The sequence below is a fragment of the Calonectris borealis genome, chromosome 11 (genome assembly GCF_964195595.1).
Source record: "Calonectris borealis chromosome 11, bCalBor7.hap1.2, whole genome shotgun sequence".
Lineage (NCBI taxonomy): Eukaryota > Metazoa > Chordata > Aves > Procellariiformes > Procellariidae > Calonectris > Calonectris borealis.
The window spans coordinates 17,056,902-17,080,757 of NC_134322.1; the positions used below are offsets into that span (position 1 = coordinate 17,056,902).

At 39.3% G+C, this 23,856-nt stretch overlaps 1 protein-coding gene across 1 annotated transcript in view; it reads right to left on the minus strand.

Annotated features, from left to right (window-relative positions):
- THSD4 (thrombospondin type 1 domain containing 4) overlaps nucleotides 1–23,856 on the minus strand; it is a 307,104-nt gene that overhangs the window by 191,991 nt on the left and 91,257 nt on the right. The window contains exon 6 of the mRNA XM_075160230.1: nucleotides 1,966–2,102. Within this exon, the coding sequence (XP_075016331.1) occupies nucleotides 1,966–2,102 (137 nt within the window). The remainder of the gene's footprint in view (nucleotides 1–1,965; nucleotides 2,103–23,856) is intronic.

A 23,856-nucleotide genomic window follows, 5' to 3' on the forward strand; every position in this document is an offset into this window, starting at 1 on the left:
TTTACCTGCTTTATCTTGGCTTTCTCATGGCAATTTATTGCTTATAAGGCACTGAGCACCAGTACAGAACTGGTTCTACTTAACTCTTTAAGAATGATAGACTACATCACTTCACTGAGCATTAAGTAAGTATCACTGAGAAACAGTTTAAATAGACATCGAGATTTTTATTTTTACGTCTATTTTCAACACCATAGGAAAAAAGAAAGGGGAAAAAAAAAACAACCCCACACCAAACCAAAAAACCACTACAGCCTAGGAATCCTAGCCTTAAAAGGCGGCTAAGGGAAGATCTTACTGCTGTCTACATCTAATGGGAGGGTAACAGCAGATGGAGTCAGATTCAGAGATGTGCAGTGCTAGGTTGAGAGACCAAGGGCACAAGCTGCAATATGGGGAATTTCAATTGAATACGAGAAAAAAAGATTCCACCATGATGTGGCTCCAACGCTGGAACAGGTTCAAAACTCAACCTGGAAAAGGCCATGAGAGCTATCTGATACAGCGGGCCCTGTTCCGAGTAGGTGTTGAAGTACATGACCTTCCCAGGTACCTTACAACCCGAATTATTCTACAACTCTACGAATCTCAAGTTACATATTCACAGTAAGGATTCACAACCTGTTATTTGTTTATATGCAGCTTTGGGAAGTGGCATTCTATACAGGCAATGGATGATTTTCAGAATTCAGAACACCTTCCTATTAGGCTGTTGAACGCTGCCTTTCCTTTCTATCCCAGACCTCCAATACAAATATCACTATACACTTCTGTAATTGCACAGTACTTGAGAAAATACAACAGCTGGTATACTAAATCTATTTTTCAGTTTTCTGAGTCATAGATCAGAACTGATTAAAACAAATTTCTGGCCCTTTCTAAACCGGTTTGAGATCAAGGAAAGCTTTAAAGAATAATCAACTTCATACAGATCTATCATCTACAAAGGAAATTCAAAGCTATGGCTTTGCTTGCACTAAGAAATACAAAACAGAAACATACATGGCATTGTCCAGATGTGCACAAGAGGAATCTGGACATGCAGAAGAAAAGGTTGTATTCACAAGTGATTTCCTCTGGCAAACCAGCTATTTAAACTCAACTTGACCTGTCACTATTTGAGTTCATGAGTCACATCTGACCCACTTCTGCTTCTTTTGCCAACATATATAGGAAACATCAGCCAAGTGTCAAATGCCCCTTGCTAGGAATTTAATCCTTTCACTAACCTTACTTGAAAGATTACAAACTTTTTCTTTTCTAAATACTATAACATTTTCTTTAAAATTGCTACCATCTTGCAGAAAGCAGTGTATTCATTCATTACAAAGGGAATCTACACAGCAGACTGCAAAAAGTCAACACAGTAGCTCTTTCTGAACCCTTGAAAAATAACCATTCACTCAAGTATTTTCTAAGAGAACGTTACTGCTGAGTAAATGGACAGCCAGTAAGACCTGATTCATAAAAATGGCAAACATGGACCAATCAGAAAAGTTACACTAACACCAGCTAAAAAGCAATCAAAATAAACACATACCCGAATAAACCATTATGTTGCAGTCTGAAAAAAATATCACCACTCTAAAGTTTAATCAAACAAAGATATAATATTTCTCTCTTATTTAAGCTTCCAATCTTTTTATTCTGATGCTTTCATAGAATCTCTTCTGTAGAAAACTAAGTATGTGGAAAAAGCTCACTGGAAGTCACCTTAATTGTGGCCAGAACACATTCTGAATCCAGCCTTTCAGCATTCCATAGTTTGTTCTCACTAGACAGAAACATTAGTTAAGAAATAAAACCTGTAATAATAAAAGTTAACATTTTTCACATCTACCTAAAAAAAAAAAAAGAGAGAAGTTCGAGACACCATTTCACAGGTACAGTCGTATCAACCTCTTGCAGAAATTAAACATGGCGTAGACAGCCTACAGGCAGACTTGCTAGAGATAGTAGCCTTACCTTGCACTGCCCTGCCACACAGATTGAAGTTCCATTTTGGTCACAGGGTGTCCCATCTATCACCTTTTCAGCTTGTCTCACATAGAATCGGTAGCCTATCGCACGGCAATTCAGCTCACACTTCTGACTTCCCTTCACTGTGGAAAGAGACAACAGTCCCCATTATAAAGACCTCAGCAGTAGTTTTAAAAAGCAAAAGCCCATTAAACTAACACTAAGGTTTGAGAGGAAGAAACAAATAGGCAAACTGAATGCAATGTGAATGACTACATCAAATGAACAGTGATTAAGAAACCAACTCCACCGTAAGCATTCCAACATATTTATGAAAATTTAAACAGTATCTCAGTTTTTAATGACAGATATTTTCCTAAATGACCAAGAGTATTTTTAGTTTTATAAAAATTTTGCCAAATTTAGTCATCTTAAAGCATAATAACGTTATGACATTTCATAACTCCTAAGTGTCAGCAAAATTACATGCTAATCAGAAAGGTGTGCATCAAATTAGGCTCACATATAGTCACCGAACAGTTCACGTCAGATAAACATACTACCTTTTAGCATTAAGAAACACATAAAACAAGCTAGAGGCAAATTTTAAAAGAATACATTATTTTCCCCTGTTCATTTTTACAAGCTGCACTTCAGTGACTATTCCTTAGTTCAAGAGAAAATTAAGAAAAGAACAACTCTTTGATTTTTAAAAATATATAAAACGCATCATTATTCAAAACCTCGTGATCTCTGTTGACATGCAAGAACCAGAAGGAAATCAGTCCATTGAACTCTGGGTGAGAGGAACACTGAAGACAAGAAACAGTTTTCTTCTTCTGTGAAAATCTGTTGCTTAAACAGATACAGCCTAACACTCCACATATCTTATGCTATCGAGTCTGTTAACGCATTTGTGTAGTCTTCCTATTTCAAATCATCTGTCACATTGAAGTTGCACACAGTTCATTACCCCTATTTGCCAACTGGAATAACAATACCTTCTGTTTCTTTCCAACCAAGAGTAGCACTGTTACACAGTGGCAGTGAGGTACAAACAGAATTCATTCTTCTGTTGACAATACTTTCCTTGCTGCCATAGTAAAAACCTAAAATTCCCCTGACTTGACCAAGCTTCAGCTCATACCCTATAATGTAACTGAAACCCACTATTGACTCTGTCAAAGGGGATGCTATACACCTTAGTTAGCTGCTAAAACACGGTACTCCTAGGATTTTCTACTTGACTTAAGTGTATTTTTGAATCTTCAGCTAAGGCATAACAAATAGCCAAAATAAATACATGCAATTATTTCAAATATATATTTAACATCTGTTTTCTGTAAAAATAACAAACCTTCAGCTCAACTTAAGTTACACCCTGTGCAGATACAGGATTAGTGCAGACCAATTCTGAAGATTGGATCTTAGATTTCCCCTCATGCAGCTATTTAATTGCCACTCGTATACATCATCTATCGCGTCCGGCGATCTTTTGATAAAATCCTCAAAAATCTCTACTTATTTTAAGTGAGATGAAAGTTCTGTTTACCTAGTTCCCTTTTTGCAGAAGCTATGCATGCCATGCTCAACTAGGTAATTTTTCCATTGGCTACTTTTTTAAGATAGATTCACTAGCTTATTATTCCAAGGACTTCACTTAGTTGTTTTTGTTTTTTTTTTTTTTTAAAAAAAAGTGAGGTATTTCCTGCAGTTCAATCTCCAAGTATAACAGTTAGTTTTAATGATAAATTAAGCATTTTTCTTAGCAGCTTAGTCACTTCACACATAACTATTTTCAGAATTCTCAAATATAATCCAGCTTCAGTGATTCATTACAATTGAAATCAACTTGTCCTTTTCTGTGTCTGAAAGTGTCCTATTTTTATAACCTGCAACACTAGCTATCAAGCAGCACCGCTGCAGTGTACATTTTCTTATCTTCCCATTCCCTAAAATCAAGTCAAACTAGCCATTTAGGGTTTCTGAAATGTCCTTCTCTTCTATGTTGATTCCCTTTAGTTCAAAGTATCCTGAAGCCTCACATTCCTGTACTCTTCCTCCTCCTAATATCTCTCATTTGTTTTTGAGCCTTTAAAATATTTATTCTTGAAATTCTCAGTTTGCCTTCTAGACCCCAAGAAAAGTTTTGTGCTACTCAAAAAGATGAAGACATTAACTGCTGAAGCATGGTATTTTTTCCTGGACCTATCTCTTCCTTTATTTATGATTTGATAGGTAAGCCTATTGCATTGCTAATGCAGCATATTAACAACCAGAAGCAGACTGAGCTCACTTGCTCTGCAAAATATGATTCCTATTTCATAACTTTTGTCTTTCATTCTTTCTCATTAGGAACTGTTCCAGCTCATACAAAGGAAGTATTAAAACAGCCACTGGCTTTGACCAGTATAAAAAAAAAAACACACAAAACAGAACATCACAACACAAACACCATGCCTTAACTATAAACATACACCAGAATAAAATTTTGTATGAGCATCTTGCCCTATAACCCTTTGGCCTTTGATAGTCAGATTCTTTTGGTGAGCAACTGTAAGGCACTGCTCTGGTTAGCCATATACCAACTACTACTACCTAAAGACAATGTTCCCAGATGTCAAAGATCTGAAAAAAACTTTCGTCTAAGAGCAAAATCTGCAACTGAATTTCCCCTATTGAATGAGAGGCATTTCCCATTAGGATTTTATGTAAGCACTGAGTATTTACTATGCATAAATTACAGCAGAACAAACACATTTTAGAATTCCCTTGTAAAACAAGATACCACACTAGTAAAAAGTACTCCACTGCCTATTAACCTCACATGTATCTTGACACCCTCCCTTACCCAGTACTTTGCCACAACTCTTGACTTTTTATAGTTTAAGCTGTAGGTCAAGCTACACTATTGGCTTGGCAACTAGACATAAAATGTCAATTAAACAATGAGCTGTGAAGCGATTGATTCCACACAGGCAACATATTTTAGTTCTATGTCATCTGATCCCAGACTTTACAAAAGGATCTATCTGACCTCAGGGAATAGAATAAGGCTTCTAGGTGAAGACCTTCCAAACTAGCTGGCAGCAAGACACATTTCCACTCAAAAATGGGCTCTTTTCAAGTGTTACAGTTACTAAGACAGTTCACTATACAGGTACTGTTTTACATGTCGTCCTAATGTATTTGCTTTTCATCCTCATGCCCACCTAAGCATAACCAAGCCTTTGTGGAAATTCTCACCTTACCCTACCTTATTAAATAGTGGACTTGGGTGAAATTTAATGCTACCGCACAGGTTCTGCCAGATGTATTCATTATTGATTTAACTGATGGAGGTGCCTGTAGTAAATAACCCTGGTAACATGTAACGTTTGTTTTTCATTTTACAGATTGAAAAAGTATCTAAATCAAAAAAAATCAGTACGTTTCTTATAACGTCCTCACGAAACTAGCCTTAGGTACCTCACGGATATCCCTGGCTGTCTAAACCGCAAAACTCTGTCGAAACTTACCTTCCACCTTTCCTTCTGAGGAACAAGACCCAGGCAGGCGAGACCAGGACCAGAGCACAGTTCTGCCATCTCCCACTTCACCAGTAAGGGTACTGAGACCTCATGTTTAATTACAAAGTGCACCTGTTCTGCATCACAGAGCAGATATCGCAGTGAAAACTTTCTACCATAAATTAATCCTTTTACATGTTCTACTAAGACAAAAAAAGCCCTGCAGATGGGTACTAATTTAGAAATCATTACCCTTCCAGACAGATGAAACCTCAAGCCTGTCACTACCAGCAGTAACACCATTAAGTACAAAACCCAACCTGCTTTCCAGTTAATTTGTCCTATTCATTGATGCACTAGAATTCACACACTGAACATATTTTGCATTGCACATGTACTGACAAATATGTGTAAACCTGGAAAAAGAGGAAACATGGTTTTCTAAAGTGCTATTTATCAAGTTCACACAGCAAGCCATAGTCAAAATGAATGCAAGAGTGGAGGAGTAGGGGCAACACATACATTAATTTATAGTTGCTTTTATTCTCCTAAGAGTGATTTAATTGATCAAACTTACATCACAATCAAATATCAACATATTTCATTTCCTCTAAACAGCCTGTTTAAATGCAGATTTCAGTGCAGTACAGGTTTGAGAAGAAAAATTCAACTCTGCAACCCACCCACACGTTTTTAAAGGGAAGAAGAGGGATTTATATGTTACCACATTACAACCAATGGTTGGACTTCAAACGAGTCTTCAGCAGCACTTCACGCTAAGGCCTCTTCGCTGACCTGGCTGAGGCAGGACAGACCAGCAGCACGCCTGCTGGGAAGCACAAGCAAGCATGGGAAAAACTGTCCTCCCCCAGGGTTCACAGGCTGGTGCTCGCAGAATCCTAAACTCCTTTTAATCCCACTATTAGGAAAACACAGGCCTGTACGAGCCCACAACATGCTGCCGGCGCAAGGCGTTGTGGCCCTGATGAGGAGGCACCGCAAGCCTGACAGGCCGGCGCTGCAGGCAGGCGCCGGCGGCACCGGGGCACCTCGGGGGAGGAGGAGGGCGCTGAAAGCGACCACTGGAGCACACGCCAAAATACAGCAATTCCTGACGGAGAAAACTCCTGGATGAGACATGAAAACAAACGGGACAACAAACGAAAGCTCCCTGCAACTGAACTCCCTCGTTTTTCTCTCGGGCTCGCCCCGGCCCAGGCACACCCGGGGAGCCCAACCCTCCCCACGCCGCTCCCGCGCGCCCCTGAGGCAGAGGAGCGCGGCCGCAGGGGGCGCCTGGCGCCAGGGCACGCGGAGGTGCCCTCGGGGACCCGCCGCTCCCGCCTGCCGCCCGCCTTCCAGAAGGTTCGGCCGCGCGGCTGCGCGGGGCCCGGAGCGAGACGAGCTCCGCCCCGCGGCCGCAGGGGGCGGAGTCACCCGCTGCTGGCAATCACGTCTGCTGTGCGTCTCCCCTCCCCGCCGGCGCAGAGCTGAGGTAGCCCCGCTGCGCGGGAACTCTGCCTGATCTTACCCTCATGCCGCGTCGATCTTGGCCCTCATCGATTTCATTAAATGAAAGTGTAAGAAATTAATGTCCTCAAAAAATACCCAGCCCAAGTCTAAAACCTGTGCACGTTTAAAAAGGCAGGAAGTCACCATTTTGGAAACATTCCTACCTGGAGAAGCTTTTCAGTATATGTGTTTGCATTTCATTGAGAAAGAATATTTCCAAATGTTACAACTTCACTGAAAGGGAGCTTTCCAGCCAAATGAAGCGCATTGCTCCTTACGCCATGCGCAGGGCACGCAGCGGGAGCCCTCAAAGAGCACGGCTTGCAGCAAAGGACCCCCAAATGAAACTCGCCTTCCCTCAGTGCTGGTCAAGGCTGACACAACCCTTAAGAACAGGAGGGAGAGGCCATGGCAGCCGGGGTCACTGTGTGCGTCTGCGCATGTTCCATCCTCCACAGGACTAAAACCTCCCACCCCTGCAGAGCCCCTGTCTCCCGCCCTCCACCCAGGCCTTCCTCCTTTCTTCTGATCTTCCGTCTTCCCTCTGCAGGAGGCCTAAAAAGAACTCCCCTCCCTGAAGTGAGCAGCTCCACACCAGAGTGTGTGCAGGGGGTGCTTTTGGACTTCATGCCGGTACTCCCTTCCTTCAGCTTCCTCTTCCAATGCATTCCTCCATCTTCACCGGCCTCTAGCCCAAGGAAATGCAGCAGGGAGGAAAACAGACACAGTGGATAAGCAGGCCAAGCCGGTGGAAGAGCTATTCAGCAGTGAGCTTGAAGAGATACAGAGAGCTCAACAGGCAGCTTGCCAATGCAAGGAATTTCAATCTAATGATATTCTTAGGAAAAAATGTTACAAGAAAGAGCATTCCAACTGCAATACATTTGCTAAATAATGTCTTCAGCTGTTCAAAGGGAAATTAAAAATAGCCACAGAACCAAAAAACCCCAGGAAATAATGTGCAAATCCAATCAAAATGCAACTGATCAGTAAGCTAATGACATTGTGCACAACCGTACACTGACTGCCCTTACAAAATGTAGTAAGTTCGTCCTTTCTGTTTCAGCTCCTGAGGTTGCAAGCTGCTTGGAGCATGTACTGGGTCTTACCGCATGCACATTAAGTCTCCCACCACAGATGATGCTAGCTGTAGATGCAACCAGAATAAAAGACATAGCAAAGAAACTTCACGTTCCCCATGCCGTGAGGTAGCGACTGGAATGTTCAAACTCTCCTTGATGGTTCCTCGGTCCAAATCTTAATCTAATGTGAGATTCAGACTCCCCATTGTTATCTATGTAGCAGTTCTAGTTCTCCACAGAACATTACAGAATGCTTTTACCATTTGTCAGTTTTTGTAAGTTTGCTTAAACATCTAAAAATAGTTAATAACAAGCTCTGCAATTTGAGAAACATGCCTTGAGGGTGCCCATAGAGAAGTGGCATGCACACTCTTGGCAAGCAAATATCACATTCATGCTAATACTTCATTATGGGATTAAGCGAATTTAAATTAGGCTTCATTCTGTGTGCACACTGCCTTGTAAAGTCAACTTCAGTGCTTCTCCATAACGAGCCAAGATACACTCATCCACGATGTGTCAGAACCGATTGTTCCAGGAACAAGTTGTCTCCACATAGCTCAGTTATTTTCAGGGCCTAGCTTGCCATGGGCTGTAATTCAGTATTTACTCACGATAAAAGCTATGAATCTGCTTTACAGGAAGTGTAATGGGGCATAGCAGACACTGGAAAAACTTTTAAGAGATGTGCTCCATGTAACATCTACTTCAGTTAAAGCTTATCAATGCTCTGGGTCTCAGCAATGGACTTGCAGGTTACTGACATTCTTGGTTATCCCATAGAAACCCACAGGGCAGAGAAGGAAGAATGGTGCGGGAAGCAGTCTGGCAAGTCTTACGCTTCTGTATCCACTATACTTGTTAGTAAAGCTGAGGTAAGTCTGATGTCATCTAAATAAAGCAGTGGTCTCTTCCATTCAGGAGATACAATTTAATAAGTACTGTATTCACTAAGGCAGAACTTACAGTTTTGTGAAACGAAAGTTTCTGTTTAAAGGTTTTATTTGCATGTAGGAAGTGCCTCAAGACACGTGTACATACAGGAAAACAAAGACAGGTCCAATACACTACTAGCAGAAGTCTAGTCCTTTTGCAGGCTGATGTGGCTGTAAGCTGACAGTTACATTGCACACTTAAGAGTGATACACCATGCCAGATACAGACCTAAATGTGACAATTCCATACTAAAAAGCATCCACTAGTGATCACCTGCAGAGCTCAGCGTGGATGACAAGTATTGTGTAGTACTAAATGTAGGCAACTTTGTTTATGCAGCTTCCTATACAAAGAAGGAAAACGTGTAGGAAACAAAAAATATCACATTCCCTACAAAGCTTTCAAGAAAGCAGAACTACTTCATTTAAGGTTTCACTGTTTAGGATAATAGATATGTTGGCTTAGTTATCAGTACTGGAACATTAGGTCAAGTTTTGCAATTTAGCAATGGAGGCTATCAGGTCCATAACAGAAAACTGATACTGAATCATGCAGCTACATTTGGTGTTTCCAACAGAAATGCTAATGTGGTGCGATCTGTTTTATTTGAGTCTCTTTTGATACTTTGTCCTTATTAGGCTTGGGAACATCTCTTGACAATAACCAGAAAGAGTTGTGTTTATTTTTTACTTTGTCGCTTTCAGTTTTGTTAACTTCGTATAATCTTTTATTACTCTGGCTCGGATTTTTTTTCCAAAATAATTTTCCTTTTTTCATTCCAGTGATGGAGGAACATTTCCATTTTTTTTTACTTCCACTTTTCATTTTCTCATGTAATAAAGATGTTTATTACTTCACCTTATCTCAACAACTTAATATATATTTAAAATATTTTCTCACCAGGGTTCAGATATTAAGCAACAACAACAAAAAAAAATTCAAGCTTTTGTAACAAAACTGCAAGTACATTTTAACAAATATGAAGCCAAAAAGGAAGATATCATTCAAACAAAATCCTCATCTTTACCTGGATATACCACAGTTTGTTCTACTCCCAGATCCAGTAAGTCCTATGTTAAATAGTCATGGGGAACTACTGCTGAGTAGATTCAGGGAAGATTTTTCTTCAGTGAACAGAAATATTTCTGAAAGGCCCCAATGTTCCATAATCTTGTCCTCATATTTAGTGTTTATGGCAATAAGAAACTTGCAAACATGGTCATTTACTCCAATTTTCCTGGTCTCTCCATTCCTCCCAAATCCCTTTGTCATTAAAAAACTATTAATGATACCTTATAGATTTACTGTCATCCAGTAAAAATAGCTGGAAAGTTGATTATTATTCCTCAATGAAATTAAAAGAAACCACCTAGAAACAAGTAATTCATAAAATTTTTTTCAAAAAAAAATTTCCAAAAACACACATTCAAGTCTTTCTTGACCAGTCGGATATCTGGAAATCAGCAAAAGGTGGAAGTTTGATGTGCTTTTATGAAATTTCTTTTTGTTCTGACTGTCTAAAAATTTGTCTTAACATAGTATGAATGTTCTACCTGGGACCCGCTGTAAAAGGAGAGGAATATAGGTATTTGGGAAGTTGTGATGTTTAATAAAAACTTCTGAACTGTCCACAATGAGCTCAGTCATGTCTGCCACTTTGAATTACTTCTACAAGAGTGAGAAATTCAAAGAGCCGCCTTAACAACCTTCAAAGTTTTTTTCTTTTTTACAGTATGTAGAAATAGTGATAACTCATACAACGAGGGATTTTGCATGGTAACAGTAGCATAACTACTCTATGACATAAACATCAGGCATTTACACTGTGAATGGCAGAGGATCATTATCAGAATACGTACTTTTGTTCTCTGGTTACAGCTTTTACAGGCATTGGGGAAATCCTACAAATGTAATTCCTGAGCCATAATTAAATAAAGGATCTATAAACAATTGGGCCCGCTTCAAATCACTGCATATTGCAAGGTGGCCAGTCTTTCCCAGTTGAGGTTATTTCTGTATCCTCCGATCACTGTGCAAGTCTAGTCAAAGGCTTTGGGAAACCACAACACAACTCTCAATTCCTTGCCTCTGCTGTTTCTTTCTTAACAATAATTTTCTTCAATTGGTGCTCAAAACTGAGTTTTTCATTTAAGTTTAAATAAATACATACACATTTGTCTACAAAAACTTTAAGATGTGTTTGCTCGTAACAATTTAAATCTAAACTGTAGATGTCAATGTGCTGTTGGCCTCAGTTCAGCAAAGCACTTCATCAGGTGGTTTACATGAGTACCTGAATAGTAAGTACTGTTTGCTTCAGTAGAACTGCCACAAGTTATATGTTTAACAGTGGCTCAAGGCCAGCATCCCTTTAAATGACATGACCAGGTAATGTAGTTTCTTCTACAGACCTTAGTTTTTACTGTGTTGCATTTGGAACTCTTTTCTGAATTTAAAGGAGAAAAAAAAAACACCTCCTAAAAATGCTTGTTTTCACATCAGTCTTTCATTTCTTTGGCAGCCAGAATCCAGAGACTACCATTTGTCAGTCAATGAAGATGTTGGCCACTGGATGTCTCCACTGCCCTATGCAAACATAGATTAAAGTTCTCTGTCAGTGAAAAAGAGAGTTTTTTTAAAAGGCATTTATCTGTATTTACAAGCCACCACTTAACACTTTGCATACAGTGCACAGCAGCCACAGAGACTTGCACTCTCTGGCCCTCAGAACACCAGGAGATGGCAGTTTCATGTGGACTGCACTTCTGGCGAAGCTTTGAATAACACCTCCCAGTACGTAAAATCAAAATTATTAAAATGTTGCTAGATAAGTAGAAGAAAACCAAACAGCAGTTGCTTAAGCTCAAAACTTTTTGCTTCCCTTTATATCCAGCAACAGCTAAAACTGTATCAGTAAAACCCTTATGAGACGATGGGTGAAGAACTATCCAAAATGTCAAGCATGGGTGCTTCTAAAGGGTAGGGAAGTTTTCTCCTCGCCATTTTACTCTTTTGCTGGCGTAACTGGCTAATTCATTTAAATTTGATTAAATCAACCATTTAGTAATTTTATGGTTTGACATCCCCTAGAAACTGTTTGTAGAAGATAGACTATTAGGATTTCATGGAAGATGCCCTCTCTTGCAGGGATATTAAACAGGATTTATTGAAAATAAAAGGAAAATATTTAGGGAACATATTTTTAAAGCCCAAACTACAGAGAAAAAAAAAATTACAACTAATCTAAACAATCTAGTTTTCCAGCCAGATTTTTTTTTTTTTTTAATTCTGGCACTAATCAGGGAACAAAACCTGCTACATGCAGTGCAATTTCTCATCTGAAAAACACCATAAAGTGCTCCATCCCATGAAGTGCTGACCACTTCCTGAGGGAGGCTGAGAGCTATCAGTCCCCACTGCCATTAGTTTGGGATGTTCTGAAAGGAGCTTGATACTGCTTTCTCTCTGTCTTTAAAATTTGAAAGAACTGAGTATTTCTATTTGACTCTTAGAATCTTACTGGCCTCTGAAATCTCAGCTTCCATCCAGATCTGTATTTTGAAATACCATTCTATCTCCATCAGCACACTAGCAGCCCAGAAAAATTTGCAAAGTAGAATAACATAAAATTGTTGTATAAAATCAATACCTTTGGCAACATTAGTAAATATACCTCCAAATCCTGCCTTCAGAGTTTCCACAGAGCGCTTGGCCATTTTTATTCAAATCAATTCTACTGAAGAAGGACTTCATGTCACACTTCGAAATAATAAATGCCAAAGGTAGATGGGAAGAAAGGAGATTCAAGTTTGGGCTTGTGAAGCCCCCAGCAACATTCCAGACAAAAGCTTTCAGTCATCTCTTAAGGGAGTATATTTATGCTCACAAAGTTAAATGTCTTAGAAGGCTCTCTCCTATTAAACTCTGTATTTGAACACTAAAAATTCCCAAAGTAATGCTTTTTCCTGAAAAGACCATGAGTATAATATCCAGATTTCTAGTATTTAATAAAAGTCCTAACAAGGATCCACAGAAAGTCTTGCCTCATATTTGTGTATTGGTGGAGTTTTCATGTAAATTAATGGCACACTTTTACATATGTAAGAAGTCACTCCCCACTGAACGGCATCCTAACCTTTCTTTGATAGGAAGATAAAAAACTACCAAGTAGCCAAATCTGACAGCAGTGGAAGGAGGGAACGCTGAATGCTGCTGTTTCTTCCTACCAAGCTGCTGTACAAAATGAGCCAGCTCTCACCGACTCATTTTGTTGCATGATTGGCAACAAATTTTTCTTTACTTTCTTAAACAGAACTTGCTCTGAAAAGTACAGATTGCATTAAACTCAAAATGCTTTCAGAAGTTATGTTTCTTTGAGATATTTAGCTTAGGGGGGAGAAGAAACATTCTATCTTTAAAAATTGTTACATCATTACTTACAAGAAGTGATGATGCAGTATCTGTTTAAAATTTTCGTATATAGGAATCAACTTTCGTTTTACTTTAATTACACAACTCAGAGACAATAATAATGTTTTCAGTCATCTCAAACCACAGTTTTTTTTTTAGTTTCTTCAAACAGACTGAATTTGCCAAAATTTCACAGCGAAATCATTTTGAATAAACTCTTAATAATCCTTATCATTCCCCGCCTCTTTACCCCTGCTTTCTCCAGAAAAGGAGAAACACATGTGTTTTCCACAAATCCAATTCCTGGACTGATTAACATACTGCAAATCATTTCATATATCTCTGATTGATAACCTCGTTATTTACAGTTTTCAGTGCTGACATGAACACGGCAGCTTTGATGAATCCAGACTTAAAATCCACTACCTGTGGTTGTATAAACTAAATCAAGTTACAGTTGATTTACACAATCTGAGAATAAGCCACCTTTTAAAAATCATAATTATTACAAGTTTGCTTTATTGAGCAGTATTACTTTCTTCAGAAGCAAACTGTTGATAAAATAAGCTTTTGTGAAAAGCTCCAGCACCTAGACAAGATGAGACAGTCATTACTAAGAAAGGATGGCATGCGGATTCTTTAATGTCATGCATCTGTGTGTGCTGATGAAATTACAGAATAAAGGGAAAAACACAGAAAGAGATTTAAAATTGGGGACGAGGGGGGACGAAGACCCAGTAAATCAACCTGATAGTCTCAGTTTCAGAGTCTACAAAAAAGCACTGATGTTATTTTGCTTCTCTGTGATGCCCAGTTACATTGTTGTGGAGCCACAGATACCATAGTCCTTAACTGAACATGCTGTTCTTGTCACGAAATGTATTGCTATTATACCAATCACCTGTGTGTAAATTAATGCAAATATAAAGATGTATAATGAACAAGTTTTTACTTCTATCCTGCTGAGCTATTTTCCTGCTCCTGTACGCTAGAATAAGCAGCTCCATAAATGATGAAACATACTGCAACCCAGGCTGCCAGGGAAGCGCTCACACCTGACACAAGCACACAAGAGTCTTGTCATGGATAGGTCCAAGATTCCCATCTTCACAGCTAAGGGGAGAAGCTGTAACTTGTGCTACATATGAAGCCTTTGTAACTGAAAGCAAGCATCTATTTCTATACTCTTTATACACAGATCCTTAGCATTTGCATGCATCAATGGGCAAAGCAAGAGAGGAGACCAAATCCCTTTTTTTAAGGGTTTGTAACTGAGGATTCTTTGCTCTGGAACCACACCAAGAAATTACCACCTGAGGAGCCACTGCAGAAAGAACAAAACCAGAAACAAGCAGCAGCTAAAAGTCAGCCCCATACTGACTGTCACTGTCCCTTAGGAAATACATGTCAATATGTTCTGACTGAGCCTTATACGCTTAAGGATTGACTTAAGTAAAAAACCTATTACGGGGTGATGCGTGTTTCTGAAATACTAGCAGCAACTTGTACTTATTTAAATATTGTGGCCTCTTGCCACAGTCCTTTAATAGGCAAATAAATTCTTAAGGATTAGTTAAAACATTCTGTGCTTTTATTTACATAGGCAACAAAGATATTTATTTCCTACATTCTCATAAACATTAGTTAAAAAAATGAATGTTCGTTAGAACAATGTTTTCAGTAGGATGCCAGTGACCTGGAGCTCAGTCAGTTAACTTGAAAGCTGCTTTCCCTCTGGTAGCAGATAAAGTCCTAAATATTCAGTGTTTGGAGATCTGGTTTCATATTACATTTATTTTTAAGACTATTCTTATATAAAAGGCTATAATGATCATTGCTGAGACTCAAGATTTCTTAGTAACTTTGCTTCTAATTTTTCTTTTTTTTATTTATTTAGGTTTTCAAAGTTTTCACGCTTTGATTGCTAGATGTTAAGACGCCTGCAGAAAACAGAAAGGTACCAACTCAGTGAGCTTGGATCTGGGAAAATCTAACGGGAAGGCACTGGGAAGCCAGTTATTGCTCCCTGATGCTGGGAGCTGGTCTCCACTAGCTCTGACCCTAGCACTACTAGCCTCTATGCTCTTAGCAATTGGACTTCAAAATAACAAAGATTAAGTTCTCTCCTCACCTCCCATCTCTCTCTCAGCTAAGGGGAAAACTAGGGCGTCTGATAAAAGACTACTTTCACATTGAGAGTTTTGTGCCACAAGACTAGGATCTGTCTCTTGCACTCACTTGTCGAATTACCCTAAATGCCATGCCTCCCAGCACAGCACTAGGGTGCCAGAGAAGGGCTGTAAGACTTCTGCCTGAGGAGGGCTGCAGTCACCGCTGCAGGGAAGTTGCATGCCAGAGTGCTTTCCAATTTGACGTGCCCTTCTGCCTACAAATTTTGCTAGATTATAATTTAATGCAATAAATAGAACTAGATACTCTAAACAAAGTATGTGGCAACTTCCACCTCTTATCCCCCATGTTCTCCATGAGAGTTTGCTTTTTTGAGACATGGAAAGAGCTGAAGATACAGGTTTTGCCATCAGACCTTCAAGAGGTCACACAACCGGCTGTGTCGCCTACAGATAAACCTGGGGTGCCTAGAGCAGTCGGGCTCTACGGACTGACCCCTAGGCACTTGCAGAAATTACTGAAGCAATCTCAGAGCGCTTGTTTTCTTATGGACGGTGTATCAGATGACAGAAAACAGTTTCTGAGCTGTGAAGTACAGAACAAGGAGGAGCTGAGAAATTCTGAACAAGTCAAGTCAATTTAATTTTCTGGAAAAATTCTGCAAGAATTCAAACCCACTGTTCATAAACACCCATAAAATAATCAGAGCAGCAGTAGCAACCAGTATGGATCTGTCAAGATAAAAATCTTGTCAAACCCATTTAATTTCATTCTACAAATAGGCTCTGCGTGCGGGAGAAGTGGTGGCTGTGATTTAGCTTGACTCTTCTAAAGTGTTCGACACTTCTTCAAGCTAGGAAAACGCCATTTAGAAGAAATTGCTATAAGCGATGTGCAAAATTGGTTCAAAAACCATACTCAGTAGTTCACTGGCTGCATTTTGGTATGTATTGAGTGGCAATCTGCAAGATCTTTCCTAAGTACGCTTTCAGCGTATGTTTTCCTGCACAAAGTAGATGATGGCATAGAGAGATGATATTCACAGATAACACCACGCTGGGAAAGGCAGCAAGAATATTGGAGGGAAGGATTAGAGTTCAAAAAAGATGTTGACAGCCTGGGGAAGGGTCTGAAAAGGCAGGATGAAATGTAATACAGATTGGTGAATATCCTACATTTATGACAGAATAACCACCTGCACAAACACAGGCTGAGTAACTAATGGGGAAGCAGTAATTACACCAGGAATCTGGAGTGGTTACAGTGGATCTCATTTAACGTGGGACATCAAAAGGGTGAACTTACAAAAAATTAGCAAGTGCTGTACGAGTAGGTATAAAATAGAAGATAGTCTGCAAATCACATCAGTAACTCTAACATTCAGCCGGAGCACTACATCCACTTCTGGACACAGGTCCATGTGAAGACTGTCCAGAGGAGCGTGTGAGTGACCAGTGCTCTAGAAAACACAACCGAAGAAGGAAGATTCAAATCATGGTGCTGTTTGGAAAAAACAGAGGGGATGACAGTCTCTAAGTAGAGATAAAATACAGAAGAGAATAAAAGTGTTCCCATGTGCACTGTGAACCAGACAGGAGGTAATGGGCCAAAGTTGTATCATGGAAGATTTATATTATACTTCACAGAAAAATTTTCCCTGGAAGGAATAATTAAGCACCATTTACTTATGGAGACTGCAGAATCTCCACCACTGGAGACTGGCACTAGGACAAACTGAATGAAGTCCCTGTGCTCTTTTAAAGGGTTCAATTTCCTAACCTAGGATCTCACAGAGTGCATAAGCCTTCCTATGTTTATTGATTGACTTCTTCCTTCTTCCATAGTGCCTAGACATAATAGATACAGCAGTAGCTTTCGTTCAAAATATTTTTGCTGTCCTACAGTAAACTTCGAGGTGATGTTGTTTACCATCAAGGAAATTGTTACCATTAATACAAACAGTTCACAGCAGTTTCTGCATGAATAAACCTCACACTGTGGCTTCTCCCCAAAGAAATGTAAATATTCAAGTGCAGTCCTAGATACACATATGTTCAGAGTTCAAAACAAAAAAGAAGGAAGATTTTCTTGCACCTGGCTGGACTCCGTCCCAGAGAATTGCACCAAGGAGTATTAGCCCTTAATTGTAACAATATTTCTGATAGGTCAGTTTTTGTCTCTGGAAGGCAGTAAATTGTGAAATTTCACAGTCTTGCAAATCCTACCTCTAGCTCTGGACTGCAGAAAGCATAATTAAAATACATAGTTTTCTGTCACCAAAATTGAATATGAAAAGCATCTTCAGCTTGATCAGTGTACAGCTGTGAGTCTAACAGAGTAGGAGCGATGTAAGTACTAACACTTAAAAATGTTTCTGGAAATATTATCACCATTATGTCAAAAACGACCCATACACTAACTGCTGCATCAAATGCCTAGATAACATCAAACAGATATATTTGGGTTTCAGGCTGTTGATTTAAAGGTTGCTGTTCATACTTTCCTTCATTTATAAGAAAATTACTCTTAGATAATGAAATATGCTGCAACTACTTCAAAGCATCTTAGATATTCTGAAACACCTTAGTTTCTATCAACCTTAGATTTGCCCCTTGAGCCATCTCAGTATAAATGGGATGCTGGAAATCAAACCATGGATTTCTAATAATGAAAATATTAGGATGATGACCCAGTAGTTAAGTACATCCTTCAAAACTAGAAAATCCTTCTCTCGAATGATAACATAATTGTTACCATCATAAGGGAGCAATGTAGAGCACGTTTGTTTAAAGCTTCACTTTTTAATTTCCATACCACATTAGCCAACAGTTACCTATGTGTGAAAGTATCAGAACAATTTCGAAGATCTGAAACAGTAAAGTTTCCACTTTTGTGAAATGTAATTTCAAGGCGTTAAAGCCACAATTTATAATCACCTTACAATGAATGTGTGAGGCAAATTGGCCTATTGCTTTGTGCCCATGCAGCCATGCTACTAGACACAAAACAATACAGAATTTTAGTAGAGATGTGGGACATTGCAAAAATGTTTCCAAACCCTCAAGAAAGCTAAGTTAATAAACCATGTCCAGCCTAGTTACATTCATTCTTCCCCAAGCAATTAGGGAGGAGAGGGAATGAATGTTTAAATGTGCAAGTCATTTTTAAATGTCTCTATCAATTAATGCTTGTTAACATAGCATAGAAAGAGGGACACACATTAATACAGCTCCCTTAAAATTTGCTAAAGCTGTTCTCCCCACCCCTACCTCAACTTGGAGTCAATGCAATATAGTAATGCAGCAATCCTTTCAAGTTTGGCCGTAAGACTGCAGCCAAATATGTAAGCTATTCACAAATATTATCCAAAAACAGAGGGCAAGCACAGTTTATGATTTAGGGTTCACCTGGTACAGACCTTACAGAGGAAGAAACTGTGCTGAAACAGCAGAGGTAGCTTTACTAACTGTAAAGAATCTGAGGGGTAAAGAAGGGGAAACTTTAGCAAAACACTATTGTGAAAAACAATGAATCACACTCACAGACTTTAAATATAAATTACTGCTCTTTTAGCCAAAAAGCAGCTGTACAAAAGCTGATGTTAACCATTATCCATTTTCCATAGAAACTGTTCTGTACTGGCTCAAACACTTTAAAACTATATACATACAAGCTTTCAGCAGCTCACCCTCCCCCTTTCTGAATTACTGCCTGCTTTCTGGTGAAAAGAAGCTGGTTAAGTCCTTTAAGCAGCCTACTTAATGTGATGCCCAATCCATAGTGAGTAATCAAGGATTTGAGGGAAAAAAATCTACTGCTTCTCTTAACGAGAAACACAAGAGGGTTTTGCACTGTTATTCAATACTCAGACTAATAAAAGCAATTAAATATCCCTCCTCACTCAATACTCTCTTTTATTTGGCAACCTTCTGAATTCTAAAATACTCTGCAGTGAAACAGGAGCATAGACAGGAACTGGCACTACCCTATTATTGAAAGGGAACAGCAAAATTGTATCTAGTGCAATGACTGTGTCTTTAAAGGAAAACAGAGGAAAGTCAGAGGAAAAATATAGCAGCTCTCAAGTTGCATTAGCTGTTATTCTTCTGGAATTAATAATTACTGGACAAGAGATGTTGCCAAGCAAATGACCTATTCAGATAGATTCTGAGAAGGCAATTTCTGATGAAATAAATATTTTGAATTTTGTGGCTCTCTAAAAGACCAGTGAGCTTCTGTTACAATATACCCAAGGATACTGACCCTACCAAGTATTGGTGCTAGATAAACCTTACATATGCTAACACTTCAGCTATTCCAAAGCTTATTGCCTGTATATTGACCAGCTTATACACAACGCAAATGTAGAACAAAATCATATATTAAATTAATAGCATACTCCTGAGAACTCCAGTGAAGACGCAAGAGAATTCAAAACATATGGAGGTATTTTTCTTGACTACGGACTATATTAAATAAGAAGATGTATTAGTTACAACTGGGAATTACTGTAGACATATCTGCCACAGACATACTGCATGACATTTAACATTAGAACATCTACAGTGCACATGAGGGCCCGGTCCAAAAATTTGCACTGCCCTGGGATACACAGATGCATCAGGAAAACTGTTTTGGTTCCTTCATTATGAAAGACAGCCCTTATCCTGATTAGAACACCTTCCAAGCTTTAAGTTATGCCACTAAGTAAATAATGTAGAGTAGCACAGCTTGTTACATGGGATGGAAGAACAGTAATACACAGCCCTGGTGCTCTAGCAGGTATTTCTTGTACCAGACCAGTTCTCTAACAGTGAGTTTTAGCTAGATTTCAGTTCCTGTGTGCTACTTATAGAGCACAGAAGACTCATACCTAGGCTGTCTCTCCATTTCCAAAAATAAATAGATTTTACAGTAACAAGCTAATTCACAGCAATTGAGACCAATCAGATTGGTTTTGAAAGAAATGATGAGAATGCAAATGGAAGGACCTATAGACAGACTTATCTGTACAAACTCCAGAAAAAAATAGAACTGGTAGATGATCAGATGCGAACATGTAGACATTTAACTGCATTTTACAATACGTATAGTCATTTAGACTGCTTTATCTTCTCAATATTTTCCATCTTGCTTGAATCTCCAGTCTGTATGTGTTTGGTCAGGTTCTTTTACTGATGCTAGATGTCTGTTTCCATTTGCAAACATCTCTGTAAGTACAAGGCCACGATTCCACTCTGCAACGGGCAGCAAATATAGAGTCACAGAAAGTTCCCCCAGAATCTCTCTAACGTTGGCTGTGAGTTTTTCAAAAGACAATAAGGATGGCTCATGGGAATGAGATGTGAATGAAACGTATTTCAACTGAGCTAAGCATGTTAGAAGATAATTGGAGTCAGAAAATAATTCTTGATCTAATATTTTATTTCCACTGAAAGACAATCACTTCCATTTTGGTGGTGATTGTGGACAGAGTGGTGATGGTACTGACGTGTGGTTTGGCACAATGTAGCAGTACTAGAAATAGGAAGAAGGATGCCTGCTGGTATTATATATGATTCAATATGCTTAGTTTAGAATCAACTAGCTAACAGCAAAGATGAACAATTAACAATATTTACACTGAAAGCAGTTGAGATGGTTTCAGAGTAATTTCCAAAATGCTTACAACATTGGTAAGATAGAACTCTCTCTCGTCAGTGTTTTGACCAAAAACTCATTTATAGTTGTAAGAGTTAAGTTAATCATGACATTTAGTTTCTCCTTTAATGGCATCAAGAATGATGGATAAGAATAGAATAAATAGCATTTTAGGCAGGATGCTTCATATTAGATCCTGCCATAGCTAAGACTTGCTTTATTGCATTGGACAAAATAGTAACCAGCCGTGTTCTATAAATTACAAACCACAAACAGGATAAAACTTCCCTTCTCACAGAAGTGCTCCTATAATTGCTGAGATGTTCGCAGAGTACTGTAACGAGAGCCAAATGAGTACCCAGACAGGTTGAGTCTCCTGCTTTCTAACATTGGGTAGCATCGTATCCGACAAGATATCACTGTGATCAAAGCAGATTTATGTTCGGAGTGAAATAGCAATCAGACTGAGAAAGCATGAAAAAATTGGCATCTGGGTCTTCAAAACAGGTGTAGCTTTTAAAAGCAAGAATTCCTGAGAAGGAGCGCTGCACACAAATCTTCATCTTCACGCAGCAGACACAGCATCAATGCTATCTGCAGCTGTTTTAGGCAGGAAAAACTAACCCCATAGTTTGGATATTACTGCAAGTATAATCTGACCCGATTTTAAACTGGATTTTATCCAGTGTTCCTGCAATACCCCAAGGAGACTTGATCCACTGATGACTTCCAAACTGATTTTCATAGAACAGATCCAACATTTTTCGAATATCTTCTTTAATTTCCCAGTGACTAACATAAACTGTTTCCATCAAGATAATGTTTTATTCTAGTAAAGAAAACCAAAGCTTTTCATTTAGTAAGTTCACCTTCTTCCAGCATATGCTGCATATTCTCTCTGTTCCCAGCTCCCACCCCAAAGGAAAACAGAACTTGAGTCACAGAAGGGCTAAACGTGTCAACCCAGCTAACCGTAAGAACCTTCCATCTTGCCAAATGCAGATTTATGCAGCAAAAGCTGCTGTCCCCAGACAATAGGACCTTTGACATTTTTAAGTTAAACTTAGCTATTATCACTTGGAAAAAATTTTAATTTTTTCTTTAAAATGAGGATGCTGCAAACATGCTAGAGAAATTACTGAAAATATTTTTCTAGGTAACTACCACTGATTTTAACAGGAGGTACTCAAACTCCATTGTGGTGGATAATCTCCTCAGCAAACTTATATACAAACATGAAAACAAACATGCTGGTTTTGACTTACTCAGATTCATACACACTTAAAGTTTTTAAATATTGCTTTGTTGAACCAGTAACTAGTGAACCTGTACAATACCTGAAAGACTTTGAATCATAGAATCATTAAGGTTGGAAAAGACCTCTAAGATCATCGAGTCCAACCATCAGCCCAACACCACCATGCCCACTACACCATATCCCTAAGGGCCTCGTCTACACGTCTTTTAAATACTTTCAGGGATGGTGACTCCACCACTTCCCTGGGCAGCCTGTTCCAAGGCCTGACCACTCTTTCAGTAAAGAAATTTCTCCTAATGTCCAGCCTAAACCTCCCTTGGCGCAACTTGAGGCCATTTCCTCTCGTCCTATCGCTTGTTACTTGGCAGAAGAGACCAACACCCACCTCACTACAACCTCCTTCCAGGTAGTTGTAGAGCGCAATGAGGTCTCCCCTCAGCCTCCTCTTCTCCAGACTAAACAACCCCAGTTCCCTCAGCTGCTCCTTATCAGACTTGTGCTCCAGGCCCTTCACCAGCTTCGTTGCCCTTCTCTGAACACGCTCCAACGCCTCCATGTCCTTCTTGTAGAGAGGGGCCCAAAACTGAACACAGTATTCGAGGTGCGGCCTCACCAGTGCCGAGTACAGGGGCACAATCACCTCCCTGCTTCTGCTGGCCACACTATTTCTGAGACAGTTTCTTCTTTCTTCATGGTTCATTTTGCTCACACTTTCCCTCTGGAACAGGAACTTAGTCCCTATGTATATCCCCCTTGCACTGCCAAAAAGACCATGCATTGCAAAGACACTTCATCTAGCCACCACCCTCAAATAAAGACGTCCCTTGGTTATGCATCAAAGACCTGATTTAAACCCTCTTGCTTCCTATACAGATTCGACACAAAGGACTTCCTATACAGATTCGACGCAGTTAGGCACAACCATCTCGTTCTCCGCGCAACAGGAAAGGAGAAGACAAACCCCACCCCATTCCCCAAGGTGAGTAGCAGTAGCCAAAGGAACTCTGTAATTGCAGTTTCTGCCAGTCAGGACGCTAAATAAATAAATAAGTAAATGCTGCAGAGTGATCTTATTGACAAACCTCCAAATTTCAGTGCAGCAACAATCTCTTAATATTGTTTGAACACAAACCAGAGATTGAATGTTCTGCAATAAAATTTCTGTCAGTGACGCTAACAAAAATATTAAATTTCAGCAATATGCTGACTTTTTAAAAATGGACATCTGTTTATATTTAGGTTCTTCATGTGATTATATTCAACAACAATGAAAGGATGAGCGCATTCCTTCCCCCAAATCCCTCCAAAACTGGTGGGTGACTATCAAGCTGATTAAATTGAGAAATTAGCAGTGAAGGAAATCAAATCATGCAGCCCTTGTTCGGGGGAAACACTGCTACTGAAATTAAAGGGAAGAACC